Source organism: Loxodonta africana, chromosome 5 (genome assembly GCF_030014295.1).
Source record: "Loxodonta africana isolate mLoxAfr1 chromosome 5, mLoxAfr1.hap2, whole genome shotgun sequence".
Classification (NCBI taxonomy): domain Eukaryota; kingdom Metazoa; phylum Chordata; class Mammalia; order Proboscidea; family Elephantidae; genus Loxodonta; species Loxodonta africana.
Window position 1 is genome coordinate 20,100,173 of NC_087346.1, and position 22,396 is coordinate 20,122,568.

At 36.7% G+C, this 22,396-nt stretch overlaps 1 protein-coding gene across 2 annotated transcripts in view; it reads left to right on the forward strand.

The window, feature by feature from the left end:
* The window catches only part of ANKRD50 (ankyrin repeat domain containing 50), a 58,154-nt gene extending 36,616 nt beyond the window's left edge, over positions 1–21,538 (forward strand). For both annotated transcript variants that reach the window (XM_064285359.1, XM_003410432.4), the window contains 3 exons: positions 6,019–6,248; positions 14,864–18,414; positions 19,973–21,538. In XM_064285359.1, the coding sequence (XP_064141429.1) occupies positions 6,019–6,248; positions 14,864–18,411 (3,778 nt within the window). In that variant the 3' untranslated portion in view covers positions 18,412–18,414; positions 19,973–21,538. The remainder of the gene's footprint in view (positions 1–6,018; positions 6,249–14,863; positions 18,415–19,972) is intronic.
* Positions 21,539–22,396: the final 858 nt, after the last annotated feature.

The window sequence follows — 22,396 nt, forward strand, 5'->3', positions numbered from 1 at the left end:
GGTTCATATTATGTTCTTAAGTGTCTCTCTGTGCTGAAATATTAGTGACTCTTATCCACGTATTTTCTCATGCTTCTCAAACTCCAGTGTATTTCCTGAACGCGTCTTTTGTGTATTGCTTTTTAGTTTCTCTTCTGTTTTGTGTTTTCTTTAACAATATCACTATTGTCTAATAATATTTTCTCTGTTACTGCCATATCCAGTTTGTTTCTTTAATCTTGGTTGGCCTAAAAAAGCGGATATCCAGACCAGTTAGAACTATATTAAAACTTTAAAATGCTCTGTTTGAAAAATGATATATTTTAAGTAGTTATGACTTACAAGTAATAATGAATTTTCTATCTGCTTCCTTTCCATGTTGATATATAATTGAGAGTACATTAAAGTGATGGATTAATTAGTCACCAAAACCTATCAATTTCACCCATCAAATTTCTTTCAAATCTGTTTATGCTATCCTTACTGCCACCACTTTATAAGCAGTGGATCATAGTGGATGAGAGTGGACTAGGGTGACCAGCCACCCAAGTTTGCCCAGTACTAAGATTGGGAGATAGAGTACCTGGGTGGTGCAAAGTACTACGTACTTGACTACTAACAAAAGATTGATGATTTGAATCCACCCATAGGCATGTTCGAAGAAAGGCCTGGCAACCTTCTAAAAGGTCACAACCCTGAAAACCCTACGGACTACATTCTACTCTGCAGCGTATGGGGAGAGTCAGAATAGACTGTATGGCAACTGGTTGGGTTTTGGTTTTGGGGTTGGGAGTGGGGGTTTTCCTAGAATTCAGATTTTCAGTGCTTAAAACTGGAAAAGTCCCAGGCAACCCAGGATGAATGATAACCCTAATGTAGGTTCTGGAGCCAGACCTTGTACTTGAATCCCTTATCACTTACAGGTAACATTGGGCAAATTACATATAGGGTCAGTATGAGTCGGAATCAACTAGGCAGCAGTGGGTTTGGCTTTTCTTTAGGTTCTTATGCCTTGATTTCCTCGTCTGGAAGTGGGTGTTATAATAGTACACACCTTAAAGAGTTAGTGTGACAGTTGAATGAGTTACGGACATGTAAAGTGCTTTAACCATGTAAGGCACTGAATTGAAATTATCAGTGGTGGCTCTGGGGATAGTGTTCAAGAATGGTGTACATACATAAGTGTATATAAAGAAAACAGTTGCCATCGAGTTGATTCTAAGTCATAATAACCCCACGTGTGTTAAAGGAGAGCCGTGCTCCACAGGGTTTTCTTTTTTTTTTTTTTAATTGTAAAAATACATGTAACACAACATTTGCCGTTCAGCATTTTTCAGGCGTATGGTTTAGTGATATTAATTACATTAATCGTGATGTGCAACCACCACACATAATCATTGCCAGATTTCCCATCATCATAAACACTCGCTGCTTCTCCGTAGGGTTTTCAATGGCTGATTTTTTGGAGTAGATTGACAGGCTTCTCTTCCAAGGTGCCTCTGGGTGAACTCAAACTTCCAGTCTTTCAGTTAGCAGCTGAGCATGTAAACTGCTTGCACCACACAAGGACTCCTTATGTGTGCAAAAAAAAAAAAAAATTGTGCATGTTATATATATATATACACATATATATATATATATATATATATAACCAAAAAACAAACAAACAAACAAACCCAGTGCCTTCGAGTCAATTCCGACTCATAGTAACCCTATAGGACAGAGTAGAACTGCCCCATAGAGTTTCCAAGGAGTGCCTGTTGGATTTGAACTGCCGACCCTTTGGTTAACAGCCGTAGCACTCAACCACTACGCCACCAGGGTTTCCATATATATATATATATGTACGTGTGTGTGTGTGTGTGTGTGTATATATATATATATATATAAACCTGTTGTCATCAAGTCGATTCTGACTCCTAGCAACCCTCTAGGACAGAGTAGAATTGCCCCATAGGGTTTCCAAGGAGCGGCTGGTGAATTCAAACTGCAGGCCTTTTGGTTAGCGGCCGAACACTTAACCACTGTGCCACCAGGGCTCCATATATATCTGTATTACTTATAAGTAATACTGAGGCAGAACCAGCCTTGTTTGAGCTCAACTGGGAGTATTTTATTGCCCTGTACATGTGTATGTCTACAAATGACCACGAAAGCCCTGCATTTTTAGTGAATAGGTGAATTCGCCAATATGAAATCCATGAATACTGAGGCTCAACTGTGTAGTATATGTATACGTTATATTTGTGTATGATATTTTATATTTGTGTGTGTGTATATGTGTGTGTATATATATATTTGGTGTGTGGGTGTGTATGTATTATTTACTACCTGCCAGTTGCTGTTGAGTTGGTTCTGACTCAAGGGTGACTCCATGTATTTCAGAGTAGAACTGTGCTTTATAGGGTTTTTAATGGCTAGTTTTTCAGTAGATCACCAGGCCTTTCTCCGAGGTGCCTCTGGATGGCCTTGAACCACCATCCTTTAGGTTTGTTTGTACCACCGAGGGCCTTCTGTGAATATTTATGTGTATGTAAGGAGCCCTGCTGAAGCAGTGGTTAAGCACTGGGCTGCTAGCCAGAAGTTGGTGGTTCAAACCTACCAGCCACTCCATAGGAAAAAGATGTGGCAGTTTGCCTCTCTAAAGATTACAGCCTTGGAAACACTATGAGGCAATTTTACTCTATTTTATAGGGTCGCTTTGAGTCAGGATCAACTCAGCAGCAGTGGGTTTGGGTTATAATGTGTATATATGGAGCCCTGGTGGTGCAGTGGTTAAGAGCTTGGCTGCTAACCAACAGGCTGGCAGTTCGAATCTACCAGCCGCTCCCTGGAAACTCTATGGGGCAATTCTACTCTGTCCTATATAGGGTCACTTTGAGTCAGGATCAACTCCACAGCAAAGGGCTTGATTTGGTTTTTTTTATCTATGTGTATATAAGGAGCCCTGGTAGCACAATGGTTATGTGCTCAGCTGCTAACTGAAAGGTTGGCAGTTTGAACCTACTGGCAACTGTGTAGGAAAAAAGACCTGGCAATCTGTTCCTGTAAAGATTTCAGCCTAGGAAACATTATGGGGCAGTTCTACTCTGTCCAATAGGGTCGCCATGAGCCAGAATCAACTCGATGGCACACAACAACAACAAACATGTGTGTGTGTATAATTTTCTTTTCTTGTTTTTTTGCCTTCTTAGGGCAAGGTCCAAATTTTGTAGCAAAGCTTACAAAGCTCAGCGTTTAGTTATTTGTGTAATTCTTTTCTTCCACATTTGATTCACTGGTCTTTCTCTTCTCCAAGCCTTTGCATGTGATATTACCTCTACTAGATTTTTGTATTGTTTACTGTGTCCTTTCCTACTTCTGGCTCTTTTTCCTGGCTTAGCTCCTTCTCCTGGCTTATTACCTTACAAAGCGTTAGTCCCTACCTTCCCTGCCTTCTTCCTCCCACCCCATCACTATCAAAATTAGGTTGGCGTCCTGTATACTCCCATAGCACTGTGTGATTATCTTTGAAGTGGCACTGATTATACTATAAAGCTATTACTGGTTTTTCACCAACCTTCTTTCTGTTCATAGCAGATGAAATACATGTGTAATGTGCAATAAGGTAGATTTTTCCGAACCTTCTTGTTAGGTGCCATCGAATCAGTTCGAACTGATAGCAACCTTATGTACAACAGAATGAAGCGCTACCTGGTCCTGTGCCATTCTCACAATCTTTACTGTGTTTGAGCCCACTGTTGCAGCCACTGTGTCAGTCCATCTCACTGAGGGTCTTCCTTTTTTCACTGACCCTCTACTTTCAAAGCATGATGTCCTCCAGGGACTGGTGGTCCCTCCTGATAACATGTCGAAAATACATGAGGTTAAGTCTCACCATCCTCGCTTCTAAGGAGTATCATGGCTGTACTTCCTCCAAGACAGATTTGTTCCTTCTGGCAGTTTATGGTGTATTCAGTACCCTTCTCCAACACCGTAATTAAAATGCATCAGTTTCTCTTTGGTCTTCCTTATTCATTGTCCAGCTTTCGCTATGAGGCAGATAAACTTACCGTGGCTTGAGTCAGGTGCACCTTAGTCCTCAAAGTGATATCTTTGCTTTTGAACCCTTAAAAGAGGTCTTTTGCAGCAGATTTGCCCAATGCAATATGTTGTTTGATTTCTTGACTGCTGCTTCCATGAACGTTGGTTGTGGATCCAAGTAAAATGAAATCCTTGACAACTTCAATGTTTTCTTCGTTTATCATGATGTTGCTTATAGGTCCAGTTGTGAGGATTTTCTTTTCCCCAAACTTAGCATATTCCTTCTGCAGAATTGCCCTGCTTTCCTTTTATCTCCCTAGAGAATTTTAATGGTTCTTCAAAAGCTAGTTCACCATGGTCACCTAATATTTCAATATTTTTCTGACGTCTTCTGCCTCTCTTACCCACTTCCCTTGATTAAGTGACCATTTATTTGCCATGTTGGTAACTCTACAACTTTTTATCATAGTGCTGAGGACACTGCTTTGCAGTTATTTGTTTTCCATTCTAGGTTACAACACTGACAAGTAGTTAGTAAGTACTGTGAGCAAGGAACTATGCTAGGTTCTCAGGGTACACTGATAGGCATAGCCTCTGTTCTCATGATGGCTACAGTCTAAAAGGAGAAATAGATATAAGTAAATAAAAAATTGTAAATTTGATAATGCTGTGAAGGAGAAATATTTGATGTTTTGAAAGCATGTAAAAGAGATTTGACTTTGGAACTACAAATGAAAAGGTCCTTGTGTAATCATACTAATAAAAGTCACTGCAAGAAGACTAGTGTAGCTGGAGTACCGTTTGACAGAAGTTACTCTGGCTGCAGTATGAACTCATCGGAGGGGAACAGTTGAAGGCATGTACGTTGTTATGGTAGTCCAGGTGAAAGAGATGGGGGTCGTTTGGACTAGGGTGAGGATGTTAGAGACTGAGGTGGGTTTGAGGGAGTTTTAAGAGGAAATCGATAGGATATAATGATGAATTGCATCCTAGTGGCTATGGGATTGAAGTTAAGAAGAGGCATGTAGAAAGGATTGTAGATTTCTGGTTTTCATAACTGGATAAATTAGGTCTTCTTCACTATATTTTGTTCAGTGCTTTATTCTATACATGGCACATATCAGGTAAATATTTGTTGAGAATGAATGAGCATTGTTTGAATTTGGAGAAAGTTATATTCAGCTGCAATATAAATTACATATGTAGGAAATGCATTAATCAATGGGATAAACCTAATAATTTATTCTTTACTTTGAAATTTGAAGCTGTATCAAATGGGACCAGGACTGTAGTTTTATCCTTTTACAGTCTTTCAAAATTTGTGTGTGGTAAGTTAGTATAATGTGCAATTGTTTTGTAAGAGAATTGATAAAACAGTTTATAAATTCTATGTTGTTGTTGTTGGGTGCTGTTGAGTCGATTTGAACTCATAGTGACCCCATGTGACAGAGTAGAACTCTCCCATACGGTTTTATTGGCTGTACTCTTTCTAGAAACACATCATCATGTCTTCTCCCATGGAGCCGCGGGGTAGGTTCTGCAGCCCCTGATACAGTTTCAGAAAACTTGTTTTCATTAAAGTTGATCCCTAGGGTTTTTTTTTTTTTTTTTCCTTCTCTTCAACACACTTTAGCCTTACTCATAATGACGTGTGTATTTTGCAAATAATTCAAGATTTATATCGTTAGTTCACAAAACTAGGAAGGAGATACAATATTGAAATCTAGTTTCCTTTGAGTTCCTATTGTCCTCTTTAATTATACTAAATTATTAATATACACATTTTATTGTAGAAAATGTTCTCTGGAAATGTGAACTATTTAAATGTTTAAAGTGAGGAATTGAAACTTGTACAATATTTTAAATCTAAAACCTGGATTTTTTTCTTAGAATGTATTTGTAATTAGTAATCCTAGAGTCGGAATTGACTCGACGGCACTGGGTTAATGTTTGAATAATAAATCATAACATCATAGCCATTGACATTGAAAATGTTCCTATGGGTGTGTTTTACAGGTGTGTTCTGCTCCCTCTTTTGGGAATGAAGCCTCCCCAGCAAAGCCTCTATCTGCTTGTTGATTCTGTCGATGAAGGGTGTAACGTTACTGAAGGTGAACACACGTCTACCAGCTTGTCTGGCACTGTTGCAGAGCTTTTAGCTGGTCACCATGAATTCTTTCCACCGTGGCTATTGCTTCTCTGTTCTGCCCGAAAACAGAGTAAGGCTGTTACTAAAATGTTTACCGGTAAGCATCATTTCTTACTGCCACCCTCAAGTGTTTTTCATTGATTAACTAGTATTTGTGTGTCTTTCTTAGAGGAAAGTACACAATTCAAAGTCTGATTGTTGCCTCTGCTTCTTCTACCAGCTTTTCCCAGCTTTACCTTTTGCATTTAATAATTACATGTAAAAAAGGCCGCAGAATATTGTAAGATGGTCTAAACGTTACTTTTTTTCAGGATTCTTTGCTAAAATTTCTTTAGTAAAAGGGTGTTTCACGCCCTGTTAGCTGCTACATATTTATGGGTCTTCAGTTATGCTGTATCATGATCAGTTTATGAGATTTCCTTCAGCTAGACTGCACATCTTCAGAGTAACAAATGTTTTTTTGGTAATCAATGATAATTACTCTAATGCATTTTTCTCGGTGGCAGAAGAGAGACTGTCGACTGTCAACAGTCCTGTAGGACATCTCTGGAAATATACCCTCGTCCAATATGAGAGAACAGCCTATATAATGGATAAAAGTACATGATCAGAAATAAAAGGAGTCACAGAGTTTATAGTACAATTGGATGATAATAGTTAATTAACTGCATCACTTTTAAATAGTTCTATGCATTTTACAATATTGAAAACTTACTAATTTGTTAAAATGATTTCCTGTAACCAGCTTTCTCTATCAGTCGACTCTTTGCTGATCAAGGTAGCACTTTTGGTTTCCATATATAGTATTCTTTTTTGTTGTTATTGATAAAAATGTAGTTGATAAAAGATGTGGGGGTTAAAATGATAATACCAAAAAAAACAAAAACACAAATCAGTTGCGGTCAAGTTGATTCCAACCCGTGGGAACTCTGTGTGTTGCAGAGTAGAACTGCGCTCCATAGGGCTTCCAAGGGTGTGGCCTTTTGGAAGCACGTCGTCAGAGCTTTCTTCTAAGGCAGCTGAGTGGGTTCAGACCATCAGACTCTTGGTTAGTTGCTCAGTGGTTAGCTGTTTTTGCCACCCAGGGACTCCTTAAAATGATAATGGCAAATACTTGTGTAGCACTTAATGTGCCAGGGACAGATAAAATTGAAGCCCCTTTTGGTTTTCTGTGTCCTCCCATTTCTTTCTCTTCCTCATTAGAGGCAACCAGTGTCATTAGTTAATTCTATATCCTTTCAACTCATATTTACATACTCTGTATTTTTATAGATAACGTACATGAAACACTGCATATACCATTAGTTCAGCCACTCACTGGCTGTGTGATCTTAGGCATCTTACTTAAACTTTCTGTTTCTCAGTTTCCTCATCTATGAAATGGAGATTATAATGTCACTTTTCTCATAAGATTTCTCTATTAAATGACAAATTACGTGTGAAGCACTTAGAGCAATGCCTAACACATATCAAGTGCTTTGTAAATACATTGCTGCTGTTATTATTCTTACCATTATCGTTATACTCTTTTCTTTAGTCAATCTTATTTTAAGCCCTGTTCTTATAAGGAAACGCTGGTAGCACAGTGGTTAAAGCTGTGGCTGCTAACCAAGAGGTCAGTAGTTCAAATCCACCAGGCTCTCCTTGGAAATTCTATGGGGCAGTTCTGCTCTGTCCTATAGGGTCGCTATGAGTTGGAATCAACTTGACGGCAACGGATTCTTCTAAATTCAGTTCACTGGTTTTAACTTCTGTGTAGTATTCCTTTCCATGAGTAAATCTCTATTTTTCCATTATCTTATTCTTGGAATTTAGATTGCCTTCAGTTTTTTACTGATTCAAAAAATGCTTCGTGAACATGCTTGTACATGTTCTTGTACACATGTTGAAGGTTTACTGTATAAACCTAGACTCGGAACTGCAGTGTTACAAGGAAGACCAAAGAAGAATTGACACTTTTAAATTATGGTGTTGGCGAAGAATATTGAATATACCATGGTCTGCCATAAGAAAGAACAAATCTGTCTTGGAAGAAGTAGCCAGAATGCTTTTTCGAACTGAGGATGGTGAGACTTTGTCTCACTTACTGTGGACATGAGATCAGGAGGGATCAGTCCACAGAGAAGGACGTCATGCTCATTTAAGTGGAGGGTCAGCAAAAAAGGGGAAGACTCTCAACAAGATGGATGGATATAGTGGCTGCAACATTGGGCTCAAACATGGCAACGATTGCGAGAATGGTGCAGGACCAGGCAATGTTTTGTTCTATTGTACATAGGGTCTCTATGAGTCAGAACCAACTGGAAAGCAGCTAATGAAAACACCACCAGCTGCCTAATTGTACACTCTCTCTTTATCATATTTTATTTTCTTCATATCTTATTATTATTTAAAATGTGTTCATATTTGTTTACTTACTTGTCTGTCTCCTCCATTATAATATAGCCTCCATGGGAATAGGCATTTTGCCTGTCTTGTCCTTTGCTATGTCTGCCCAGAATCTAGACCAGAGCTTCAAGCAAAGCTGTCATTCAGTTATTTGCTAGAGAATGAATAAATGAATTGTCATTTTCCTTGAACTATGTCTTGGTGAAGACAACATTAAACTTGGAACCAGGAAGGACTGGATTACGGTCAGATTCCTTTACCCTACTCCTCTTCCTCAAACATTGTTAGTCATAAAAATATGCTGGACTGTGTCTAAGCATTTGTCTATGTCTCCTTTGAAAAGATTTCTGTAGACTTCTAGATTTGGAACTGTGGGCAAAAATTTAATAGTATTTCTACAGCTATTAGTCTGTATTGTCACATTGCTTTCCAGAAAGATGTATTCCTTTCTGAGAATATTGGTTTCTCTGTATTTCCACCAGCACTGAATTATGTTTTTTTAATCCTTGCCAATTTTATATATGAAAAATGGCATCTCATTTTATTTACGCCTCTTGTTTACAGTTGAATGCATTCCCTCTTAAGCTTATTTTGTCTTTTTTTCCCTCTGTGAATTATTACCTCTGCTTTTGTTTTTATCCAGTCTAGTGATTTTCTTATCAAGTTTTAAGACACTATTATATATTAAGGTTATTTCATATTCTATCATTCTTTGCAACTATTTTCTTAAACTTCTTTTAATTATAATAATTCTTTTGAAGTCTGTTGTATGTAATCTAATGTATTGTCCTTTACAGTTGTTTAGTCTTACTTTTACTTTTAACTATTTTATGCATATAGAATGTATTCTACTGACTGATGTGAAGTTTTTATCATGCGTAAAGTTTAAAGACGTGTGCATATGTATGCTATTGATATATTTCTGTGTGCTATTGATATATTTCTAAACCGCCTGCTGTGTAGATTATTGTGCAAATGCCGTGTCACTTTAATTTTTCTAATTTTCTTATATAGTTACTTCCAAGCTCTCTTTCTTAGCCATATTATTATTCTAAATTTTATGTTTTTACCTTTATTCCTTCAGATTAATAGCATTTTTTTTTTTTTAATTTTAATGGTATAAACAAAAACTCATTAAGGTTTAGTTTAAACTTTTATTTTAAATCAGGAAAATTTTGATATATTTAAAATATGCTTTCTTTCCATCCATGAACATGGTGTATTTCTTCATTTAGTCTCACTTTTCTTAGATTTCTCAGTTTTTCTTGTATGTGTCCTATATTTTGGGTCCTATATATTTCTTTTTACTTTTTGCTTATATTTTATTTAAGATGTATGTGTGTTTAATTGAGATGTTTACATTCAAAATTAGACTTGGCGGGTATATCACCATAGGTGGTAACATGAAGATTTTTATTGCCTAAACCAGTTTCACCAAGTTATATCTAAGGACTTAATATTTTTGAAAGAGATTTTCTCCCTTTTCTTATGTATTTACTGTAATGACCAGTAGCATTTCATTACTTCAGCTTAGAGTTGATTTAATGAAAATTACTTGGACTGGCACCAAACAAACTTCTGACTACATATGAGGCTATATTATAGGCTAATAGCTATTGGGCCTTGTTGTAGGACTGAAAAATACAGCAGCCCGTTTGAAAACATTTTGTGCAAAACATTAACCCTCAAAGATTTTAGAAGATTTTTGTATGTGTTTATCTGATTATAAAAGATAACGTTTCGTATGGAAGATTTTTAAAATAACATTCACAAATACTGCAACATTCAGAGATAAAGTAGGAACTAAGCATTCTTCACACTGCATGTTAAATTCTGGGTATGTTGTTCTACCTAGTTAAGATCATAATATCTGACAGTTTGATTTCTTGCTTTTTAAATTTAACATTGCATAAGCCTTTTTAGTGCCCATTTATTATCTTTTTAATGATTATTTTAATGACTACATGATTTATTATTATACTAACATGCCAGAATTCCCTGAGCTTTCTTCTTTTCGTGATACTGTAGGTTTTATTTTCATATCCCTCATCCCTCCAGGTTGGTAAATAATTGCAGTGGGCATCAGCGTGTAAACACTGGCACACGTCCTGTCATTTCTATCATTGTATCTCACCAGCACTAAGCAGTCTCATACGCTGAGAAATACTTGAAAAAATGGAGAAGTGCTCCAACAGAGAAGTGATGGCAACGTTTTAGTAAATCATGTTTTTATTTCTCTAGAAATTTTGCACATTTTAGCCTTTTCATACTAAAGTAAAAAAATGAAAATGTGCTTTGTTAGCAATAATTTAAAATGTGCATGTTCATGGAAAGGGAATTATATGGATATTGGTCAAAAGTTGCAATTTTTTAAATATAATTATTTTCAATAACTTTAATGCAAGATATTCAAATTGTTGATTAATAGATATTTTTAGTTCTGTTTTAATAAAGAGATAACAACTGTTTGGGGTGAACATAATAATTTCCTCTATTAAAATTCATATTATTAAGTATCTAGATTTGGGGAAGGCTTACTGTTTAATTTGCATTTTGTACCTCCTGTGTGTGAAATTCTCTACTTATTTTCTTTTAGAATTAATCCTATGTCTCTACCTCTCCCCTACCAAATTCACATGTTCTCCTTCATTGCTTTCTATTCCCTTTCTCATCTTAATGAAAAGAACAAAGTTCAAAGTCAAACAAAACAATCAGAATTCTGGCCCTATCCTTTACTAGCTATGTGACTGTGCAATTTGTGTAAACTTTCTGATCTTTAACTTCCTCATTTTTTAAATAGGGAGACAGACTTACATGGATTTGACATTAAATGAAGTTAGTATGATAGGTGTTTAGAATGCTGCCTTAAAAAATGGTTGGATCTCAGTGAATGTTGAATATTTTCATTCCCTTCTCAGAAACTGAACCTGTTTCTGTGGAGATTTAATCTAGCTTCTATCTTAATTATCTCAAGTTTTCCATCATGGTATCTTGGTTAATTAGGTTTAAATTATAGATATTTTTATGATAGCTTATATGATCTTTCATATAAATCAGTAAATATGTACAAGATCAATTCAGGAACTGTAAAATGCTATATAAATGTAGAATAGTATTATTTTTCAGAATAACCTTGTAATTAACAACATGCCAAGTATTTTTCCTCTTCCAAATTAAATTGTTTTAATAAATATATAAACACACAAAGATTTGGAGGCAAGTCATTTATATCACTGGTAAATGTAGATTGTTACAGGTTTCTAGGCATGTTTAAACCCTTTTTAGGTCAAAAAAAAAATTTTTTTTTTTTTTTAGTTCAGGAGTGTCTTTTTTCAAAATTGAAATTTTTCTTTTGAAAATATTTCTGTTAAGGATTTCATAATGAACTGTGTACACATAGAGTATTTAAGGTAAATTAAAAATTATCTGTGATAAACTGAGATTTTTAGTATGACCAAAACAAAGTAGAAAATAAAAAGTAGGCGAATAGAATGTATCAAGATAGAAAAAAAATAATGTTCTTTTTAACTTGATGTGTGATCAGAAACATTTTCCACATGATTTTGACTCACTGGGATGTCAGGAACAACAGTTGGGACTGATTCATTAAGATACATGAGAGGATTTAATACATCAGAGGCAGATCTATTTGAGCTCCTGTTAGATATAAAGTGAAATACCATTGAAAAAACTTACAGAGTGTATAAATATGGAGAGGAACTGAAATGATCTGTAGCTTTTTTATTCTATGCAAAACTGAAGGGTATATATCATTTTAGATTATTTGATCCAATCAAAAGTAAAACCAAACCCACTGCCGTTGAGTCGATTCCAACTCATAGCGACCCTATAGGACAGAGTAGAACTGCCCCATACAGTTTCCAAGGAGCGTCTGGCGGATTCAAACTGCTGAACCTTTGGTTAGTAGCCATAGCACTTAACTACTACGCCACCAGGGTTTCCATTTGTGAATGCTTAATAAATGAGACTTAAGGTATTTGCTAATTACAGAGTTGTTTGAAGGATAATTGTCTAGTTTTACAAAATGATTTTCTGTCCAGAAATTATAATCTCTCTGCTTAGCTTTTAAAAATGCAAGAGCAAACGAAATACCAAAATCATAATAGTTTTATGCTCCTTCTAATTTTAGTATCCCACTTAGTTCTGCCTAGACTTGATGAGGATAGACTATGAGAGGCTCTCTCTTTCTTTAAATATATGTGAATGTATGTGTGTTTAAAACTGTATGTGCTACCCAAAGGCCTGACATATGCTCCAAATCCACTGCTGAGTCCTGTCCACCTCATTGCCGCCATATTGGACAAAGCATAACTGCCGCCATAGGGTTTCCAAGGTTGTAATCTTTACGGAAGCAGATTGCCACACCTTTCTTCCAAGGAATGGTTGGTGGGTTTGAACCAACAACCTTTTGATTAGCAGCTGAGTACTTTAATCACTGTGCCACCAGGCCTCTTTTAGCATGTATTAGCATAGCATACATGGTTAAGCACTCAACTACTGACCAGAAAGTTGGCAGTTTGAATCCACCCAGGAGGCACCTTGTCCACTTAAGCACCTCAAAGTTAGTATTACAAAACTGAATTTATCAGTTTCTCTCCAGATTTATTATTTATCTTTCATTTATCTATTTTTCCATTCTGTTGGCCAACTCAGATATTAACATCAACTTTGACTGCTTTTCTCTTTCCATCCTCGTATTACCAACCCTGTTCCATCTAGCTCATATTATAAGCCAAAACCAAACCTGTTGCCATAGAGTCAATTCCAACTCATAGTGACCCTATAGGACAGATTAAAACTGCCCCTTAGGGTTTCCAAGGAGTGGCTGGTGGATTCGAACTGATGACCTTTTGGTTAGCAGCAGAGCTCTTAACCACTTTCAAATCCTTACTTTATTTTTATCCTTGCTGCTGCTACTGCCACAGTTGTTCAGGGCCTTAGTTATTCTTATCTAGATTTTACAGAATCTCTCTAAAAGGTCTTGCCTCTATCTAATTTTGTTTAACTCCAGCCCTTCTTTATCTCCCTTTAGTGATATTAGAATGGTCTTTCAAAATGCAAATATGGTCAATCTTACTGCCTTGGTCAAAATACATCACCAACTTCTCATCACAAAATTAGAAGTCTGATCTTCTCATGCAGGGCCTGACATATAGTAGGTGATACATATTTGCTTTCTTTAATGGAATAAAGCATTATTGCTCAGTATAAAACAACTAATCTGCGCTGAATTTCTAGATTTATATCTCTTACGTGAATTCACTCACTGAGCAGTTTTTTTCTTCAGTAAGATGAATGCATAATTTTCTAATAAAATCATGATACCACTTCCTTTCAGAAAATGAAATTACGGTTCCCTCTAAAGAACTTAAAGTGAGTTTCAAATAGCTGTAACTAGTATATTTTTAAAGTGATTTGAATTTTATTAAGTTGCTTTGATAACAATGAAGAATCGTTAATAATATTTGACCTAGTTGCATCTCAGATAGTTCATGCTATTTACTGACAATCTGAGATAGTATTTAATAGTATGTAAATAATATAATTTAAACCCAGTGATAGGTGATGATCTAATTGTATGAAAATACTCAATCCCATAATTAAGCCTAGCGTATATTCAAATGTAGGAGTGTAAATATATAAATTACTCATGGAAAAATCAGCCTTTAAAAACAAAAAAATTTTGTTACAGCTCTTACAACTTTTTTCACTAATCGTTGGGGAGTTCAGAAAATCTTAGCAAGGTGCTTTCGTAGATATGTAAGATTGTCTAATGCTTAGTATCTCTTACTACTGCAGTTGAGAGGAGCACCGAGCCACTAAAAAAAAAAAAGAAATAGTTCCATTTGTAGATAGGAAAATAAAGTAGTTCATCTGCTATCAATGTTTTTTTTTTTCAGAGGTGGGAAAAACCGTTTGACTTACATACTAAACCCACTGCCATTGAGTCAATATCAACTCATAATGACTCTATAGGATAAAGTAGAGCTGCCCTATAGGGTTTCCAAGGCTGCAGATCTTTACGGAAGTAGACCGCCACATCCTTCTCCTTTGGAATGGCTGGTGGGTTCAAACCGCCAACCTTTCAGTTAGCACTGAACCATCAACCTTTCAGTTAGCAGCTTAACCACTGTGCCACCAGGGCTCCCTCGATTTAATACTAATGGATATTATTAATTGATTAGTTTGCTGGTAATTTTTTTTCCTGAAAATCAGGACACTGAAGACATTCTTTTTCAATATTTGGCAACTTCTATAATAATTTTTAACTGATGACACCTACTTTTTTTGTTTCTTCTCTAGGTTTTCGAAAAATAAGTTTAGATGACCTTCGAAAGGCATATATTGTCAAGGATGTTCAGCAGTACATTCTTCATCGTTTAGACCAAGAAGAAGCTTTGCGACAACACCTCACAAAAGAAACTGCAGAGATGTTAAATCAACTACACATTAAAAGCAGTGGATGCTTTCTTTATCTAGAACGTGTTCTAGATGGAGTTGTAGAAAATTTTATTATGTTAAGAGAGATCCGTGATATTCCAGGAACTCTAAATGGTCTGTATCTCTGGCTGTGTCAAAGACTTTTTGTAAGAAAACAATTTGCAAAGGTTCAGCCTATTTTAAATGTTATTCTTGCAGCCTGCCGACCTTTGACCATAACGGAATTATATCATGCAGTATGGACCAAAAATATGTCATTAACCTTGGAAGACTTTCAACGCAAATTAGATGTCCTCTCCAAACTTCTTGTTGATGGACTAGGAAACACTAAAATACTGTTTCACTATAGTTTTGCAGAGTGGCTTCTGGATGTGAAACACTGTACTCAGAAATATTTATGTAATGCAGCAGAAGGACACAGAATGTTGGCTATGAGTTATACCTGTCAAGCCAAGGATTTAACACCACTGGAAGCACAAGAATTTGCGTTGCACTTAATTAATTCAAACTTACAGTTAGAAACAGCTGAATTAGCTCTGTGGATGATATGGAATGGTACACCTGTCCGAGACTCTCTGTCTACTTTAATACCCAAGGAACAAGAAGTTCTACAGCTGTTGGTTAAAGCTGGGGCTCACGTCAACAGTGAAGACGATCGCACATCGTGCATAGTCAGACAAGCCTTAGAAAGGGAAGATTCCATTCGGACATTATTAGATAATGGAGCTTCAGTAAATCAGTGCGATTCAAATGGAAGAACATTACTGGCTAATGCTGCATACAGTGGCAATCTCGATGTAGTGAATTTACTTGTCTCTAGGGGAGCAGACTTAGAGATAGAAGATGCTCATGGACATACACCACTCACCCTAGCTGCTAGACAAGGACATACCAAGGTGGTTAATTGTTTGATTGGGTGTGGAGCAAATATTAATCATACTGATCAAGATGGTTGGACAGCATTAAGATCTGCTGCCTGGGGTGGCCATACTGAAGTCGTTTCGGCCCTACTTTATGCTGGCGTAAAAGTGGATTGTGCAGATGCTGATAGCCGAACAGCTTTAAGAGCAGCCGCGTGGGGAGGACATGAGGATATTGTCCTGAATTTGCTGCAACATGGTGCTGAAGTCAACAAAGCTGATAATGAAGGCAGAACTGCTTTGATAGCAGCAGCATACATGGGACATAGAGAGATTGTGGAACACCTACTGGACCATGGAGCAGAAGTAAATCACGAGGATGTCGATGGCCGGACTGCGCTCTCTGTGGCTGCACTTTGTGTGCCTGCAAGTAAAGGGCATGCGTCAGTTGTTAGCCTTCTCATCGATCGAGGTGCTGAAGTAGATCATTGTGATAAAGATGGCATGACTCCACTGCTGGTAGCTGCCTATGAAGGACATGTTGATGTGGTTGACTTGCTTCTAGAGGGTGGAGCTGATGTAGATCACACAGACAACAATGGCCGTACACCCCTTTTAGCAGCAGCATCTATGGGTCATGCTTCAGTTGTAAACACGCTTTTGTTTTGGGGCGCAGCTGTGGATAGTATTGATAGTGAAGGTAGGACAGTCCTCAGCATAGCTTCAGCACAAGGAAATGTTGAGGTGGTACGTACCCTACTGGATAGGGGGTTAGATGAAAATCACAGAGATGATGCTGGATGGACACCTTTGCACATGGCAGCTTTTGAAGGTCACAGATTAATATGTGAAGCACTTATTGAGCAAGGTGCTAGAACAAATGAGATTGATAATGATGGCAGAATACCTTTCATATTAGCTTCACAAGAAGGTCATTATGATTGTGTTCAAATATTATTAGAAAGTAAATCTAACATTGATCAAAGAGGTTATGATGGAAGAAACGCACTGCGGGTAGCTGCCTTAGAAGGACACAGGGACATTGTTGAATTACTTTTTAGCCATGGAGCTGATGTTAACTACAAAGATGCTGATGGTAGACCCACACTTTATATTTTGGCTTTAGAAAACCAACTTACAATGGCTGAGTATTTTTTAGAAAATGGTGCAAATGTAGAAGCAAGTGATGCTGAAGGAAGGACAGCACTTCATGTTTCCTGCTGGCAAGGCCATTTGGAAATGGTGCAGGTTCTGATAACCTATCATGCTGACGTCAATGCTTCAGACAACGAAAAGCGATCTGCTTTGCAGTCTGCTGCCTGGCAAGGCCATGTGAAAGTGGTTCAGCTTCTGATTGAGCATGGTGCCATAGTTGACCATACATGTAATCAAGGTGCAACTGCGCTCTGTATTGCGGCCCAGGAAGGGCACATTGATGTTGTGCAGGTTTTATTAGAACACAGTGCTGATCCAAACCATGCTGATCAATTTGGACGCACTGCTATGCGTGTTGCAGCCAAAAATGGACATTCCCAAATAATTAAATTATTAGAAAAATATGGTGCAGCTAGTTTAAATGGTTGTTCTCCATCTCCTGTTCACACAATGGAGCAAAAACCTCTCCAATCGGTGTCTTCAAAAATGCAGTCCTTAACAATTAAATCAAACAGCTCTGGTAGTACTGGTGGAGGGGATATGCAGCCTTCATTGCGTGGTTTACCTAATGGGCCAGGCCATGCATTCAGTTCTCCTTCAGAATCTCCAGATTCTACAGTTGATCGTCAGAAGTCATCATTGTCGAACAACTCCCTGAAAAGCTCAAAAAACTCATCTTTGAGAACTACTTCATCTACAGCAACAGCTCAAACAGTGCCAATCGACAGCTTTCATAACTTGTCATTCACAGAACAAATTCAGCAGCATTCATTGCCACGTAGTAGAAGTCGACAGTCAGTTGTTTCCCCATCGTCCACAACGCAGTCCTTAGGACAGAGTCATAATTCACCAAGTAGTGAGTTTGAGTGGAGTCAAGTAAAACCCAGTTTGAAGTCAACGAAAGCAAATAAAGGAGGGAAATCTGAAAATTCTAACAAATCTGGGTCTGGTGGGAAAAAAGCTAAACAGAGCAATTCTTCACAGCCAAAGGTTTTAGAATATGAAATGACACAGTTTGATAAGAGAGGCCCCATAGCCAACTCTGGGACTAGTGTACCATCTAAACAAATGCCAGCGGACTCTCAGTGCAAGATTATGATACCTGCGAATCAGCAGGAAATTGGTCGCTCTCAACAGCAGTTTCTTATTCACCAGCAAAGTGGGGAACAGAAGAAGAGAAATGGAATAATGACAAATCCAAATTACCATCTTCAAAGCAACCAGGTTTTTCTTGGTAGAGTTTCAGTCCCACGAACGATACAAGATAGAGGGCATCAGGAGGTGTTAGAAGGGTATCCTTCCTCAGAGACAGAATTAAGCCTTAAACAAGCCCTGAAGCTTCAGATTGAGGGCTCTGACCCTAGCTTCAACTACAAAAAGGAAACGCCATTATAAAAGGTAAAACTTCATCAACATAAAGAATACCAAAACTCTGTTTTTTAGTTCCCTCTACTTAGAATACTTTCTTGCCTATTAGTCACATGGCCACATCTCTCACCTACTAATCGCTATCAAGGTGTCATCTTACACTCTTAAAATTTGAATTCTCTCATCCTCAGCACTCCTTTTTCTCCTTCCCTACTCTGTTTTATACAAAACACTTTTTGTTTTACGTACTTTACATGTTTTTCTTATTTATTATGTTTATTATTTGTCTTCCCCCAACTAAAATGTAAGCTTTCTGAGGGTAGGGAATTTTATCTGTTTTATTTACTGGTATACCCTGTACTTGGAATAGTGTTTGGACCTATGGCTGTTTCTCGGTAAAAATTTCTCAGTGAGTGAGGGATGCGTGAATCATCTCAGATGAAGAATTACTTCCTATTCAGTCGTTTCCCTCTTAAAAGGTCTTTGATGGTGACAAAGGGAGGGGTTATTTGTGTAATATTCTTCTTCTTGGTTTGAATAAAATTATGCAGCACTTTCGTAGATAGTTGGTAAATATTAATCTCTCTCTTTCCACCCTAGAAGTCAAAGACTTAACCTGCAGATGGTAATTTTTATTATGACAGATCTTTTTTAAGAATCCTCCAGGTAGTGTTTCCACACACCAGGAATAGGTGTGGAAAAATGATAAATGGATGTATCGGAAGATGGGAATTTAGAGCCTGTTATTTTTTTTTATATTTAGATTAAAGAATTAAGTGTAAAACCCTAAAATATTCATACTTATTAAATGGAAACTTTTTTTTTCCTCCTCCCCACCACACAATGCATCACTAATTATATTGAGGAAGTTTATGAGAAAATTAGATACATAGTTTTTATGTTATGGATCCTTTTTCAGATGCACATTCCCTGTATTCGAAATAAGTCTGAAAATTCCATTAGCAATCTTTGCAAGGTTATATTACAAATATATTTATTTCACTTAAGCATTTTTCTGCCTCTAACAACATTGCACTCTTTCTTTTAGCAAACTGAAATTTCTCACAGGTACTGCTTTTTTCTTTGGGGATATACTTTAGGTAAAACATTATTATAAATAAACTCCCTGTATCTTCTAATAATAAACACCCTTCATGTGAATCTAGGGAAGACTGGGCAAATCTAATTCAAAAATAATTCATATAAAGTAGTTAATTGTCCAGTGTGATTTATTTTAAAGTTATTTTATTCTGATTGTACTTTTTGTAAAGGCAAAGCATAAATGTATGTATTAAACAGTAAAACATGAATTTAAACATTTTGTGGAAACTTTAAAAGTGACTCATAAGGTAAATAGTGAATCGCTAATAGGCAAGATTACTTTGTGCTTTATGTAGCTAAAAATATATATACGTATACACACATACTCATGTGTGTGTGTGCATGTGTGTATATATACACACATGTATGAGTACATACATATGTATTATATAAGGTCTTAAAACTATTTGTAGTTATGTAGGAGGTATAACATGGATACTAATTTAGTGTTTTTTTTGTTTTTTTTTTTTACCTTTTGCATTATTAGTTTCCTATTCTGTGAAACAGAAGACGTTATGATTGGAGTGGTCCTTAAAGCTACTGGATGAAAACATAAAATGCCTGTTGATTTGCTGGAAAAAAAAAAAAATGAAGAATTTGGTATCTGCAGTACAGTTACCTTACTTACTGTCATGTGCCTAAATAGTAAGGCTGCCTTCTCAGCGTAACCCTCTGTGCTTAAGAAATTTCATTTCGTGTGCTTTGTATTCACTACACAAGAATAAGCACTTTTTTTTTTTAATGCAGATGTATACTACAGTTCCCTGATAAAAGCTGAAAAAAATTTTTGAGTAAAGTATTTTAAGTTAAGATTTGATAAATGTGCATGTGCCATGGTCAAGTCTATATGAAAAGGCAGTGTTCTTTGTATTTATTTTTTTTTCTTTTTGTGGCAAAAGAAACTTAGGCATATTGTTTCAGTCACGTTTGCATTGTTGTAGTGTATGGACTGTTTTCTTGTATCTTTAAAAATAATGTTGCTCAATAAAGTAAATTTTGCAACTGTTTTATGTTCACTACAGCTGCATTGGATAAAAATAAGTTTCTATATAGATGCCATATTGAGGTAAAAAATGGTTTATTGAATTTTTTTAATTCTAGTATTTTAGGGAGCTGCTGTAAGTAGTTTAAATCTGGATTTTCCAAGTAGAATCCTCATCTTTGCTAAAAGTGTCCAAAATGGAAACAAACGCCAGATTGCAGGCAGAACAAAGTTCTGTTTCATTCACTGGGTTGCTATTTCACCTTCCACTCACTTGTCACTCCACCTCCAAGAAGACAGACTATCATTCCTGAGGCGTGAAAATTCTCAGGGAAAAATCCATGCCTCAGTTGCATGTGTGTACAGAAGGCGATGCACCTGAGGGTAGATTTTGGATCCCTGAACAATTCATTGACCCTATGTCCCTCTTCCTTCCAGTTAAAGAACGTGTAATTGACCATTATAACTGTTAATGCTAGTTTCTCTCTCAGCGGCTTTTATTTTGTAAATCACTGCATGACCAAAAGAGCCCCCACTCAAAGTCAGTTGGATCAATTTTGATAGTTTAGTTGGATGAATATTCTTGATGAGATATGTACTGTCCTTCACAGATTATACCACTAACCCATCCGTCGTAGCACACATGTGTTTTTTTTATTGTGATTTGATAAATAATAGTGATGGATTTGCACTGTTCTATTTACATACTCTTTCCTAGTCTTTTGACAGTTGCGTGCAGGGTGGCTCAATGCCAGGGTTAAGGGGGAAGTCTCTGACCAAAAAAGCAAAGTTGACTGGTTCAACTGAGCATGTGACCCGCAGCCTTGGCCTCCTGGATGCACTTAAACCAGTGGTGCTAACGTTAGGTGGGTGGTGTGTGTATGTCTGGAAAGATTAGCACAGTTGTTTAGAAACCAAGGTTGTGGGTTTGATCTTTGAATGAGCGCTGTTAATCTTAGAAAACAAACAAAAAATTCTATTCTTTCCATTGCCGTCGATGTGGAGGAATGAAGAAAGAGAATTTGGAGATTCAGCACAAAGCCATTGCTACTACCAGAAAAATCTTTATAATATGACATAGTAACAGAGGTCAGTAATGTCATCTTAGTATATGAAGGACATGTCGTATATGAAACATTATACAAAGAAATAGGTATGTGTACCTGTGGCAAATATTCCGCTTGAATCTCAGTGTACAGCTTTTTTGTTTTTGTTCTTTAAAGTCAGCAAAACCCATTTTGTTTACATCATTGATATAAGTAGTAATCAGGAATAGAAGATAAGTTCAGTCAATATTAAGGTGACATGGCAATACTGATAACTCGAATGTGAATGTTTCAAGTATTGAATTCTTGTCCCTATGGGACATTTACTAGATACACTTAATAAGACTCTTGCAAAGTAGCCTTAAGAGTGTCAGTGATTCTTTTAATAAATATGAACACATCCTATTAAACCAATTTTACTCATGTCTCAAACACAGCACATTTACAACACTGTAGAAGATGAATTCTAATTTCTTGTTAGGTGTATTTTTCTTCAGAAAGAGAACCCTGAAAACCCCAATAGTTTTTCTATTAACCTTGAATTATTGGAATTGTATTTATTTAATTTTATTGTTTGTTACAAAAATGCACCTTGTGGCCAAAGGGCAGAGATAGTACTCATTACATAAGGGATTTGTGTTTTTCAAAGAGCTGAATGTTTTCATATCCATACTATATACACTTGAAACAGTTGGTAGGAAGAGAACCTGTTGGGAAAACGTGATTTTCAAAAGTAATTATTCCTCTGGATGTTTTTATATAAATTATTTTTTAGAATAGGTCATAAATGGCTTTCAGTTGGGATAAGTATGATGAGGGTGCTGGAGGTGCCCTGCTTTGCTTATTTGTTTCTGCGGGGGACTTAATGTCGTGACTGAAAATG